This window comes from Camponotus floridanus, unplaced genomic scaffold, assembly GCF_003227725.1.
Source record: "Camponotus floridanus strain SB8 unplaced genomic scaffold, Cflo_v7.5 scaffold30, whole genome shotgun sequence".
NCBI classification, from domain to species: Eukaryota; Metazoa; Arthropoda; class Insecta; order Hymenoptera; family Formicidae; genus Camponotus; species Camponotus floridanus.
In genome coordinates, this window is record NW_020229437.1 from 1,479,237 (window position 1) to 1,494,163 (window position 14,927).

A 14,927-nucleotide genomic window follows, 5' to 3' on the forward strand; every position below is an offset into this window, starting at 1 on the left:
AACAAAAATAGATAACTTTGCACTACATATACTGATTATTTTTAATATATATTAATATATATTTAATATATATTAATCGTTAATCTTAAATACTGTTTTTATATCATCTGTTTTCATATTTGTACCTTACAACGTTGTAGGTATATCATTTTTGCGCATCGGATTCGTATGGAATTATCTGTTTTAATTATAAGGCGCGATATATTTATGAATATAATAAATAAATTTATATATTTAATTTATTTATGAATATGAAATATTTCTATTTCACAAATCCATTTTTTATATGGATAGATTAAGATAAATTAGTCTATGTTATTAATAAATAAATTTAACTTTTTAAAGTATATAATTATCTATCTATTTATCGTGTAAGATTGCACACATATATAAAATTCATATATATATATATATATATATATATATATATATGTATATATATAAGAATTTATGATTTACATGTCTAATTAATCGATTTGTTTATATACCTTATTTTTATATTTTATGGTATAGCAAAGTATTAGTGTTTTTAAATCTATATAAAATACTTAAAAATTGTAAAAAATTTAAACTTAACTTTAAAAAAATTTAAATTTAATTTTACATTAAACATAATTTCAAAAAGATAAAAAATATTTCACGTTATAAAAAAATATTTTACTTTGTTAAACGTATTAATATTGATAAGAATTTATTAGATATAAGAGAAGAATTTTAGATTCAAAACTTTCATGAAGATAAAAAATAAATATAACAAAATACGGATCTCCAATATATACGCAATATATATATACGCAATATATGAAATATATTCATCAAAATGTATACCAAGCATATAAAAATAAATTTAAAATTTTCGTTAGTAAAGCTTTTCACGAATATGTGTATATTGTAAAAACTTTCTGGCGATTGTGTTTTATGCCAAAAATAGTACTCTATAAGGTTTTTCACAATAGAAAAAATGGCTTGTCAATTGCTCAGGTTTAGAAAAGAATCATTTAACGAAATTTTTGTTTTTTCACGTGTGATATAACATACACTATTATAAATTTTTGGTGCTTTTTATATGCGTTTTGTAAAAAAGAAAAAAAAAACACTATCGTGTATATTTTTATAAAATTTATCATGACAAAAGAAAATTAATTTATCAAGAATTTAGGTTCAAAAAAGCTTTTTGCTTGAAATATTAGAATATATTTAAATATGTTCTTAAAAATTTATAATCGTTGCAGTTTTCATTATTATGATAATTATTGTAATAACAGTCTCAGTGATAATTTTTAGTGTAATTCGCAAAAAAATAACTATAATATTATATATGGTTAAAATATATCTCGAAATAATAAAAAATAATATAATGGACGTCATAATTTAAACAACTGAAATACAATAAATATGAAGTGAAATTGTTGAAATAAGTAATAATAACAATTTTCTCTCATAATATTGTGGTTAGCAAACTGCATTATGCTTCACAAATAAATCTGGACATGATTGTTTTTGCAATATCAAATAAAAGCATTATTATTTTCCGAAAAATATGGAAATAAATAATAAAAATAACGAGACTAAAGTACAATAAACTGTGCACAAATATATATATATATATATATATATATATATATATATATATGTATTTGTGGTAAGAATGTATTTTCAGGATTTTTAAAAATATTCAGATAAAATTTGCAACAACTACATGAATCAAAAAAAGGAAACAGTAAAAAAGTTAATTAATTATTGAGAAAAAAATATTTTAATTTTACTCTTAATTAAAGTTAATTCAAAGATAGTGTTTTTTAATACCTTGAATCTTTAGATTTCTTTATTTCAATCTTATATTTTATCTTGCTTTGATTTTTAATTTATAACTATGGCAAAACTTGTTCAAAACTAAAAATGATACTTTCTATGCGAACGAGAAATGAAGAAAATAAAGAAAAGAAAAAAGAACAAGAGATAATCTTTTATTACCGCAATACATTCGTAAGAATAATGGACTCATGTTATAAATACAGAGTATGGTATTATCTCGCAGAATATAAAATATCCGAGAAATCGGGAATCCGAATGTACACCCGATGGACATTAAGAATATTCAGCTGCAATTGTAATCGATATATGGCTTTCGCTTATAGTAGAACAACTGGAAAATTTTTCAGAATCATAAAAAATTGAGTGCACAATGCGATCATAAAATGAGAAGCATAAAGCTCAGACGAGTCCACAAGGAAAACTTTCTGTCTGTTGTTTATGCTGATTATGCTGATTCCATTCCAGTTAGTCGTGAAACAAACGAAGAATATAAAAGCAAAACTTACAATCTTCAATCTTGTTCAAGAAATTCAGAAAAAGATTATGATCTTATTTTGCATCTTTCTGTACGTCATTTGCACTTTATTATGTGTGTAATGTAACTAACATCTGGTAATGGTAATTTAATTATAGATTAAAAAAAACTTAAGAGATTTAATGTTTCTAAAACACAAGGGAAGGCAGAATTTTTCAGGCAGAATTCAAATTTTTCTTAATTTTCTTAATTTATTATAAATTTTCCTATTATAAAAGTAAAAATTTACTTTTATTTTTATATTCTTTGAAATATCCTAATATATTTATCATAAGGTCATAATTAAAATCATAATTAAGATCATAAATAGATTAAGATTAAAATCATAATTAAAACTAGCAGATAAATTTCCATATTTAAATGCATTAAAAACGGCATTGCTGCAACTTATAATATTAATTTAATTTATATTTGCATTTGTTTATTTAATTATTTGTTTTTGTTTATATTGCCTAATACACTTTTGTTTTATCTTTTTATAGGATATGTACCTATGTTATAAAACAGTTAATTTAACGTTAGATGAAAAATATTCAATGAAAGATGTTTGATTAAAAAGTTGAGAAAATCCGTTGGCACGTGTTAGAAAGCTCTCATACATACTAATGCAATTTTTAATATCGAGCTTTTTATTCAGCCTCATTCATTTAGAATTCTAATTAACGTTAATAAGTCGAACCAAAATGAACACTCCGTATCATAGACATTTCATATTACGGCGTTGAAATCTATTTATAATGGCGATATAGAATTTTTATATTTTCGCAAATCAATAAAATTAGATGTTGAATATACGCGATATTATTTAAATGTAATTTAGATTGAGATCATGCAGTAAAACGATCGAATCGTAAATATAAATATATATTTAACATAATGAAAGTGATCCTTCAATAAATAATCATATAATTCATCATATAATCTATATCATTTAAAATCTAAATTTCTATACTTTAAAATATTTCGCGTATATATTTGTCAAAGTACATAAAATATTTCGAATAGACAATAACACAATGTTTGGCCTTAATAGTATACAATAGCTAATGTTTACATTCCGCGGTCTTAGTATCATTCACACGGCGATATTCGAGCAAGATAGTGGTGCGAAACGATATTCTTCGTATATTATCGAATTTATTATTAATTGAACGATTATCATGATTTTCAATTAGATTAATTTTTTGATTTTATAATTTTGCGTATATATTTGTCAAAGTACGTAAAATATTTCGAACAGAGAGAGAGAGACAATAATACAATGTTTGGCCTTAACGGCGTATACAATAGGTAATGTTTATATTCCGCGGTCTTGGTATCATTCACACGGTGATACTCGAGCAAGATAGTAGTGGGAAACGATACTCTTTATATTATCGAATTTATTATTAATTGGACGATTATCATGATTTTCAATAAGATTAATCTTTCAATTTTATAATTCGTGTTAATATAATATTAATAAAACGGAGCATTTGTAATGAGTAGTGCATGAATTTGAAACTTTATATAAATATCGAACGAAAATATACTTTTCTCGTATCTTCTGTTTCTTACGATATGTTAAAAAGTGCGTTTCTCATGTAATTATTCCGCGATCGGGAGTGTCGTGCAAAGTGTCTCGCGATCGTTCCATATATTGTATAATTAATTATTATTATTCGTATTTTCGGAAGTGAATGTGAGTGTTACGAAGAAATAGCAAAGGACGAAAAAGAAAGAAAAGGGAGAAAAGCAACACTTCCGAAGCAACGAAATATAAAATGTAAGTCATTTATAAATTATTTATCATTCATGTTACTTTCAGACATATTGCCTGTTCCTTTTTGACCTTTTCGAATTTATTCTTAATTATCATCTAACATATAATGCATATATAAAAAATATTTCAGTTTTTATTTTAAAATATTAAAATTTCCGAATCATATAAAATATTTTTCGTGTTAATTGATATTTCAAGATAGTTGAATATTTTATAAAATATTTCACAATAATGTAATTATTATATACTTTATATATAAGAATTAGACATTTTTAAATAGACTGAATTTTTATTAAAAGTTTATATTCAAGATAATGGTTGATAATTATAATTTACAATATTAAATATCTGTTTAAAAGGCAAAAAAATTGATTGCGCGTAATAATTAATTTTACAATCAATTAATTTAGATACTTAATTTTATTACAAAATAAATTTATAAAAATATTAAAATTAAATGTATGTTGCGTTTAATTTGTGTTTGGCCTTTGCGTAACGATTAATATTCGCGTCAGATGTTCTGTATATCGGTAGCATCCCGAATTTTTCCTGATCTAAATAAAATCCGCGAGGACTGCTGAGCTAAATACTCCACGCGGACTCAATCGATAGCCAATAATCATAGATCCTCGATCCTTAAATCCAATAGAAAACTCGGATTTTGTCACTCGCGAAGTATCTCGCGTCTTATTAGCGTTTCTTCTCACATCCTTGTCGCACCCTCGTTACATCCTTTTCTCGAATTGCTTTTAAAGGACAAGCTCGGAGCGAGCCTCGACTCGGCTTTATCTATTGTAACTCGATATGTAGATAAAAACTAAACCAAAATAATACCGATTTTCATGTTCGCCTGTCATCACTTTCTTATCGCGTACAAGATTTATGTCTCAATTTAGTTACTCGCACAAAATTTATTTCATATATTTCAGTTACTTACACACTCGTTTGTAACGGTGTAGTTTTGAGCATTTTCTCTTTAAACTCGATTTATTAAAGGTGCACTTTATATATTACAATTAAAGCAATCTATGTCATCTGTATAAATGTTTAGATATACATATTACATATTCTTTTGTTTTTTAGCTATAAAAATATTGTTGTAATTAACGTACATTAATTCATTGATAATTTCGATTTGCATTCTAAAAAATTATTTGCAGATTTTAAAAACACATTTATTGTTCTATATAAATAATTCGCAAAAAATGTTATAAAAAGACACAATGCTTACTTAAATGAGAGATACGTTGTGTTACATTTTTAATCAATAAAAATTTTCATTGATTCAGTTTAAGATAGTATGTTTTATATATACAATTAGACAGCTTTCTTATCCAGATTGCTTTTATCTTTCGGTCGACATTTCGCATATAGGAACAGAAATAAATAATAAGAAAAAAAATTAAGCAGTTATGTATTAATATGAACGCTGTTGCAAATCTAAGAAGCAGCAATTGTGATAATAATTATTATATATAATATATACAATATAATATTATATACAATATAATTATTACATAATTTTCTCATTGTTATTTATTATTCTAACATCTCTGTGAATTAGATTCCAATTTTCCTTTGTTAAAGAAAATGATCGTCATGTACCTAATTTTTTATTCAATAATATTCATATAGGTAGATACTACAATGAGAAAAAAAATTTTTATTTTAAATGCTTATATACTTATTTTCTACATGACGTAAAAATCGGAAGCGCTATAATGAGTTAGATTACATTATTGAATGATATAATCAATCCCACACACAAATTATATAAAATTATGTATAATATAAATTTCTCTCTTTCTCTTTCATATATATAAATTATATTATATTATAAATTTATATAATGCAACCCCCCATGGGTACACCTTGACGCGGTGGGGTGGCTCAGTACTTGGATGGTGTCTTGAGATTTATTTTAAATTTTTTTATTTAGGATAAATCTCAAGGAGCCTGAAGGGGAAACTAAGTACCCAGCACAGTATTGCCACGAGTAGCACAATGGCTCATATGTGGCACGCATTGCGTCGTCGGTGCCGTCAACGTGTCGCGGACGGCGGCGTCTCGTTACCGCGTTTTCGCGTTTAGCTTTTTCGCGTCATCGCGTTTTTGCGCTTCCGCGTTGGACTTTTCGTATAAAAATCCCAATTTCATTATTGTCACGAGTCTCTACTTCCGATGCCAATTAACTAGGATTTTGAGTTTGCACACGTTGTGCTATGCAACGTACACTCGTGCTTCGTGCTCCGTCAAGTGATTCGGTCCGAATTGGTTAGAACTCGATCGATTGTTTGGAATGGTCGTCAATAGGTTCCTTCTCTTTACTCGTCTACAGCCACACGCATTACGTGTGTTAACCCTATCGAAGAGTCGAGTGGATTCCTCTAGGCATGATTTTCGCTCGGTAAAAGAGGTTGTCTCCCCATTTTCTAAATTGCTGATTGCTAACATTTAAAAAATGTGAGTATCCTCTTCTTTTGTCGTCTACTAACCTGGTGTAGCATATAGCAACCGCGGGAGGCATAATATGTCCTGGCGGAGCACCTGAAATCGTGCTTAGCGGGTCCAGGTTCGATACGAGATAGGATAATTACGCGAAAAAGAGTTGGTGAACTTCATTTTCCTCTACTTCCGTCAATCGTTTCGTCTTCTTTCCGGTTTTGACTTAATCCATGCTCATTGTATCGTTGCATTCCTGACCTGTTGACTCGAAGTGGAGTCTTGTAAGTGAAATGGGATTTTCGCTCGTACCGAAACCGGGAGTGCCGTTAAAAGTATATACATATTAAGTATATCGCGCGATCAAATATAAAATTTTTAATCGCGAAATAGTGCGGGAATGCCGTTCAGTATCGCGCGTAAAAGTACGAAAATAGCGATAAAAATATCGCTCGTGAGTGCGGGAGAGCCGTAAAGTATCGTGCGTCCAAGACTGAGAGAAGGAGGAGGCCTAGGAGAGGCATCGAGCTCCGGCAATCTTCGAGCAGAGCAATCTTCTGGTAAGTAATTTATTTATTTATTGTATTTATTTATTTGTAATTTTATATTAAATATTAAATATATTTATTATAATTTAAATTAAACAATTAATCGCGTAATTTGATTTTTTATTTATATAATTTAAATAAAAGAGAATTTTGAAGAAAAAGGTTTTTATATAAAATCTATAATCTTATAAAATTAGCTATATAAGCTTTTATAAAGTATTAGAGAATTATTAGTAATATTTTTTTCTAAAGTTTATAGAATTATTTTATTAATCTGCTATTATTATATGTATCGAATGTAAAACTCAATACATGTAATAATAACTTTTGAAATATTAATTATTTGGATGTTATTACAATTTAAATCTTTTATTTGTTGTAGATCAACCTAATAATCTTGATGATCTGAGAGGAGGCGCAGGCCCAGGAAAGGCATCTTGTATCGGCGGAACAACCTGATGGTGAGTACTGTTTATATTATTGATTTATATTAATTATTATATTGCGTACACATACTAATTTGAGTCATTTATTTGAATGATGAAACAAGAAAGATTCAAAGAAAAAAGGTTGTATGTAAATAATTTTATAAAACTTTCTATTTAAAAAAATAGGTTTTTTAGAATTTAAAAAATTATTGCATATTTATTTATTTGTTTATTATTGCACATATCGGATATAAAATTCGGTGCATACAATAATAATTAAATATAATGAAAGATTAATTATTTTAAGAGCTGCTAATTATATGAATTTTATATTTGTATGTTACAGACAACGTAGCTTCAATATTAACAACTCCGCTGTTGCGCATCAGTGTCGGTGAGTGAAAAATTATATTTAAAAGACCAAAAAATATTATAATTATAATAAAATAATAAGAAATATTATAATTATAATATTTAGAAGAATAGAGTTTGCAATGAAAAAACACGTTTTATTTGTTGCTTTTAGAAGTAATATACAATTCTTATATTATTTTCAATTTACGCGATCATGGAGATTTTTGATTAAATAATGCTCAAATTTTAATTATTGATACATACAATCAGATTATGTAATAAATTATATTTTCTCATCCATGAGGATAATGTAGCCTAGTTATATTTGTGATTTGGACAGCTTTTCATGCGGGCGTTTCGTCGACAGGACTCCACAGTTTAACACAATTACCGATTTTATTGGTTTTCCGGTCTTCGTACCGAATTCCTCGATCTATTTAATCATGGTAGATATAAACCACTGCTATGCGGTTGAATTTAAACACGCGGAGGCGGTAATAAAATCTTTTGTAAAACGATATCGTACAACGCGAAGTTTTTTATCATGCGGGAAAAAAGAAGAGAGAACATATTCTATTTAAAATATTTCTAAAATAATCTTTATATGTAAAAAGACAAATTATATATTTGTATTATATATACAAATAAAAGATAATGAAATATTAAAAAACTATTATATATATATATATATATATAGAACTTCTTTTAAATCGTTCTTAAGATTTATGATTATAAAATAATAAATTATTTATATAATTGCATAAATAGAATAAATGTAATTTAATTTGGTACTAACTTTATAACGCAACATCTAAACTGCAAATAATATTTGTGTCAGAATTTACAAGTTACCCGTTAGATGGCGACATGTATTCCGTTGATGTTAATTAATCGAATTTAATATATATATTTTAATATAATGTCCATTAAAGATAAAATAATAAATTAAATAAATTTTAATAAAATTGATAAATAAAGCATAAAAAAATAAAATATTATATGTGAGAGAAAAGAAGAACCTTTAATTATAATTAAATAATTTTTCAGTGCAAGAGATACTATGTATTTTTGAAATATAACAGCTTTAATTGTGTTATACAGTTGTACGTTAAACAAAATAATTTCTTTACATTTCGTCAGCAATTCGAGCTATACTTAAATTAACAATGCTGTGACGAGGTTGCATTATTGCACCTTAAATTGTGTATTCGAGCCAAGCTCTTTTTTATCAACAAAAAATATTCAGTATTACCTTGTAAATGTTTCTCATTCCGCCTATTACCCGGCCAAAAACGGCCCTATCTTCATTCACAGTCTTTAAGCACTTAAACGTAAGATTAAACTTGGAATCGTTCCTGCCATCATCGTTATCGCACATGGACAGTATGCCAGGTTCTGTGTGGCGTAAATTAGATTTTTCCTTATCGAACGAGTTTCCGTATATAGAGATACCGCCGGTACCGTCAAATTTTGTGACATCTCCTCCTTGGCACCAGTAGCCAGAAACGATACGATGAAATGGAGTGTGCCTATGAATTACAAATTTTAAAATCGTTTCCCTAATATTTGATCTCAATTTTATTGACGGATTTTTGAATAAATTTTAGACGTGCTTTATACGTCGCAAAAAATTTTAGTATTAAATTTACATAATATGTTCATAATTTACATACTTATATGATAAGCCATTTATTCCACGGCAGAAAGCTGCGAAGTTCTCACATGTACGTGGTACAATACTGTCGTAGAGTTCAAATATTATACGCCCTAATTTTTGATTTTCTTCTTTAAGTCCAACATCAAAGAAACATCTCGTTTGACTTTTTTCGGCTAATTGCCTTTCATCTGACGCAACGGACAATCTTTCAATTACTGAAACATATCTGTGTTATATTAGAAATTTTACAACATATTTGTGCAAATATAACGCACGATAAGAAAATTTGAATGCAAGATGAAAATTTAATAAGCAAAATTATAAGATTAAAGTAAAATCTTTTATTTTATTGGGATATTAATTAAAGAACCTTGCATGGTGTCCTACTGCCTCATGTATTTTTTTCCAGTCTTCCAAAAATGCGCGAGTAGGATATTGACTTTCCACTTGATGAATTTTCTTCAGCATAATTCTATTTTCCCGCATGATTATATTATTTTTACGGTCTTGATTCTCAAGTTTTGAATTATACTTGATATCCGGTGCCCAACAATCCACGTACCCCTAAAAATGAAGAATAAAAGTTTATGTGTATACATATATTGCCATATTTTATTTATATATATTTAGAGAGATTAATATAAATTCTTTCTCTCTCTCTAAAGAGAAAATTATATATACAAAATGGAACGAGTTTTTGAAAATATTCAATGTATTATATATTACATAGTATGTAATGTATATAAAATTGTGCAAATTTTGGTACAATAAATGGCGATACTAACCCCTAATCGATGAATTATGTTTATTTTTTTTAACAGATTCATATTCTCTTTATCTATTTCTTTAACTCGTATGGCATCTTGTAAGTCAAATGCTTTCAAATGGGCAGATGCATTGAAATATGGAGGCTTGTTATCGATCTTTGATGAAATATATACATGGCGAGACTTCTTACGCTTTTCATTATTCATGATAGCATAATATTTGTTTGTAGTTTAATTTCTCGTTATATATATTTCGAAAAATGTTTTTTACAAGATTAATATTATCATCATATTTCTATGTTATTTTTATATCTAACATCTTTTGTACTAGCAAATTTGTAACTAACTTTGCAAAAATTTTTATTCATGTATGACATTACATAAATTGATGCAATATTCAGGTAATAATTTATTATTATTAAAAATATATACATATATATATATTTATTTATTTATTTATTTATTGAGTACATCAATAAACTCGCTACTAAATTCAGTCTAAATATATATATATATATATATATATATATATATATTTAGACTGAATTTAATGGCGAGTTTATTGATGTACTCAATAAATAAATAAATAAATATATATATATGTATATATATATATATATATATATATATTTATTTATTATTGAATATATATATATATATTCAGACTGAATTTAATAGCGAATTTATTGATGTACTCAACAATATCCTTTTGATAAATAAGCATAATAATATTTATTATACCATAAATTTATGTGCATATAAAATAAAGGTGTTAATAAGCTCATCTAATTGTGAGCAATAATTAATTTATTAATTATATGTCCGCTCACTTCTTTTGATGATTTCAACATTTAATTAGCATTTAAATCATATCAGGTTATAATTAATGTAACGAGAAATCAAATTATTTTCTTTATTATCTTATATGTCATTCTTATTTTTCAATAATAGAGTTTGTATATTCCTTTATATAATAAAATTCATATAAAATTGCTTTTATAAAATAAAATAATTATTACGAGAAAGAACAGAGGAAAGATAAAATTAAAAAGTATTTATCTCATATTTTGTAACAATTTTTATAAAAAAGAGAAGATAAATATTAATTCTTAGCAAAAATATGAAATATAGAATCGCTGAAAATTTGTTTAGAGCATATTGTATACTGATTAGTAAACCAATGCTCTTTATCGATAAATTTTTTTATACATTATCCACAATCTTTTAATATTTTTTTAAATCTGTTTGCTTGTATTAATATAATCACAAAAGTCAGAATAGTTTCAAAGTACTGAAAGAAATAAAAATCAATTTTTATCAATATGATACAGATATTTATAAATAATTTAGTAATACATAATTGTTTATTTTATATTAATTACGCACCCCATAAAGGAATTTATAGCCAAATTGAAAAAGTCTAAGCCCATAAAACTTGAGTGGCGCTTGCATTATTTGCAATATAAATTGTAAAATCTGTATTAAAACAATAAATTATGTGTATTAATTTTCTGTTCGCATAAAAACTTATTGTTAAATAAAAATTTTTGCGAAAATCTGTTTCAAATTTATTTTGAAGCTTACATTTTCACGTATTTCTACATTACAAGTGAAATACGATGTTTTATTTATCATGCCGCCTGTTGCGTTTGCCTAAAATTGGAAGAGAGAGAGTTGATATTATTTTTAATATTATGAAATTTAACATCAGTTAAAGTATTTAAGCAGCATTTGAAGGTACTTGTTTAAAAAAAATTAATATAAGATTGTTTGAAAAAAAATTCAAATATATATTTTGAATTTGAATATAGAATCAATACCTTGGCGCTAACTCTTTCGCATATATAATTGATCAGAATTAATCTGGAGATGTACCAAGCCAGCCAAAATATGATTATGGTAATGAACAAGATTCTTTTACTAGTGACGTAATTTCTGACGAGCGTGGTGAAAAGTTCACGGAAAAATTCCGCTATTAAACCGAAATAACATACCATCTTGAAAGTCATTTCTATTTCGAATATTGAGTTTACTTCGCGAGATATTTTATGCAATTCCAGATGAAGATGTCTGTATGTAAACGCGATGTTAAATCTTACTGTATAATCTTATTCCGTGATAATATAATAATAGTTAAATTTAAATAGACATTCACATTACAATCCATATTATATATTTGTTGCTTGGCACATTCGAAAAATTGCGCTGTTGCAAATGCAATGTGGAACTTTCCCAAGCTCGCTTTATTCCACGTACATTTTCTGTTGTCAATTCGTATAGATGCTTGTTAATTTGATCGAACTTCGATCCTATGTATCTAAATACAGAGAAAAAATTAGTGAATAATGAAAATTATTTTAAAATATATGCAAACATATTATAATCGAGTAATTTTAAGATTTTTTAAAGAAGACTTGAATTTTTTAATTTGCACAAATATAATTTTGCAAACTTATGCGGATTATTAAATTAATTTCTATGTGATAGTTTTTATATGTATAAAAAACCAACCCAAGAATACTCGCAAAAATCAAATCGTTAATGATATTGATATGAGAACAATAGTTTAGTATGAATGTTATATAGATGGATTTTAGAGGATTGTATGCTGTATCTTGCCATCGTAGATAATCGCTATAACTTAATAATAAAACTATTGCAAACCATCCCAAAACAATCCATATTATTTTTTTACTTAATTTCTGATAATCCATCGTTATTTCGAGTTTTTCTAATGTGTTGTCCACAATAGCAAGCTTCTTCAGACAGTTTCTAAATTTCTTAAAACAGAGAATATATAAATAAGTAGTGACTATGTGAAAATATACGCTTTTATTTAACTAGATTAAAGAATTGTGACAAAATATATACATATTTCTTTTAAATGATAATTGAATTAATATTAAATTTGTAATTGTTAATATATGTATAATTAATATAATATGTATAATTATTTAATTTGGAATTAAATTATATAATATATTATAAGTTAATGGAAAAATAAATTTGAATGAATATTATTATGAGAAATACATATGTTAGTTTATATATTATGCTACATCAATATGCAAAATAATTCTTTTCGTTATAAATCTTTTTATTAATTATCATTTATTAACATATAATATTATAAATTTTAGAAATATTTTATAATTATTTAATATATAAATTCTATTCAAATTCAATCGAGATCATATATTATTGATATTTAAATATGTTAATATTTTCTTACCTTATCATGATACATTCCAAGAAGCAGAGACAGCAGAGCTATGAAAATGTTCAGCGAAACGTAAATTCTGTATTCGACATTTGGTATGTAAGGTATCCCTGTATCAATAACGAAGAAACAATAAGTCGACCACAATAGAAAAATATAGAAAAGACTGAACCAAAGTCTTGGATGCCCTATAGGGAACTCCATAATTCTTAAACCGCACACATAACTTATTATCAAGAGTGGCGTTAAAAGGGATCGAATGCTCTTTGCCATGGTAGATTGGAAACTATACTTTCTATGTCGGCGATGACAATAACAAGTCTCTATAATCATAATTGCTGCACTTACGCATATTGAAATAATCGATCTGCTGAATTTTGCATTTAGTCTGAGTTAGCAAAAACATCAAACAAAAAACATTAAATTAAATTGATAATGCAAGATACATAGAAATTAATTAAGAAAAATCAATTTTTTTACCATTCTTGCTTTTTATTTATTCTATATTATATGTGATTTTGTGTGTGTGAAGAATTATTAAATAATGAATAATATAAATGATATATCGTATTTTAATTGATATCAAATAACAATACAACAATGTAATAGCAAGGATTTGTAAGAATTTATTGCATATTTATTCATTGTATAATATATTTTATACATGATCATATATATATATATATATATATATATATATATACACACATATATATATTATCTTATTATTAATAATAAAAATGATAATAATACTTTTGATACATATATAGACATATACATATATTTTGTGTGTATATATATATATATATATATATATATATATACACACACACACACACACAAAATATATGTATATGTCTATATATGTATCAAAAGTATTATTATCATTTTTATTATTAATAATAAGATAATTATTAATTACTAATTTATTTATTGATAACAATTTACAAATCTTTAATCGAATATATAAAATTACAAAGAATATACTTACTTAGGAGAATTAGTTGGAAAAAATGATTAAATAATGTATAGATTGGAAATATTAAATTTTTAACAAGCATGTAAGAAAATGTTCTAAAAAAATCACGTATTATGTAATAAATGTTCATACCTTATGTAATAAATTTTTATACCTATTCACACACATTATACATTTACTTAAAAGTTTTTATACATTATTATTTTCTATAATAATATTTAATCAATCTTATATTCGATTATGTATATAATATCATACGTATATTAAAAAAATAATAAATCGACTACAATAGCAATATACATATAAAATTTCCGTCAACTCGAAAAAAAACTCAACGATTCTTAAACCAAATACAAAATTAATTAATAGAAACGATGTAAAAATCAATTCGAATATTAATGGTAATTGCACACAATATTT

The 14,927-nt window shown here is 25.6% G+C and overlaps 1 protein-coding gene across 1 annotated transcript; it reads right to left on the bottom strand.

Annotated features, from left to right (window-relative positions):
- Positions 1-8,203: 8,203 nt before the first annotated feature.
- On the bottom strand, positions 8,204-10,515 carry LOC105248977 (peptidyl-prolyl cis-trans isomerase). The gene is made up of 5 exons (XM_025410223.1): positions 10,327-10,515; positions 10,045-10,105; positions 9,558-9,756; positions 9,137-9,413; positions 8,204-8,317 (listed from the first exon to the last, which is right to left on the bottom strand). Exons 1-5 carry the CDS (start codon positions 10,513-10,515, stop codon positions 8,204-8,206), a joined length of 840 nt encoding a protein of 279 aa, XP_025266008.1.
- Positions 10,516-14,927: the final 4,412 nt, after the last annotated feature.

Coding starts and splice junctions, on each gene's coding strand:
- LOC105248977 (XM_025410223.1), bottom strand. CDS start 10,515: ATGAATAATGAAAAGCGTAAGAAGTCTCGCCATGTATATATTTCATCA. Junction 9,414..9,557: donor ATAAATGGCTTATCATATAA/GTATGTAAATTA, acceptor TGTAATTCATAG/GCACACTCCATTTCATCGTA. Junction 8,318..9,136: donor GAATGAGAAACATTTACAAG/GTAATACTGAAT, acceptor ATGATTAAATAG/ATCGAGGAATTCGGTACGAA.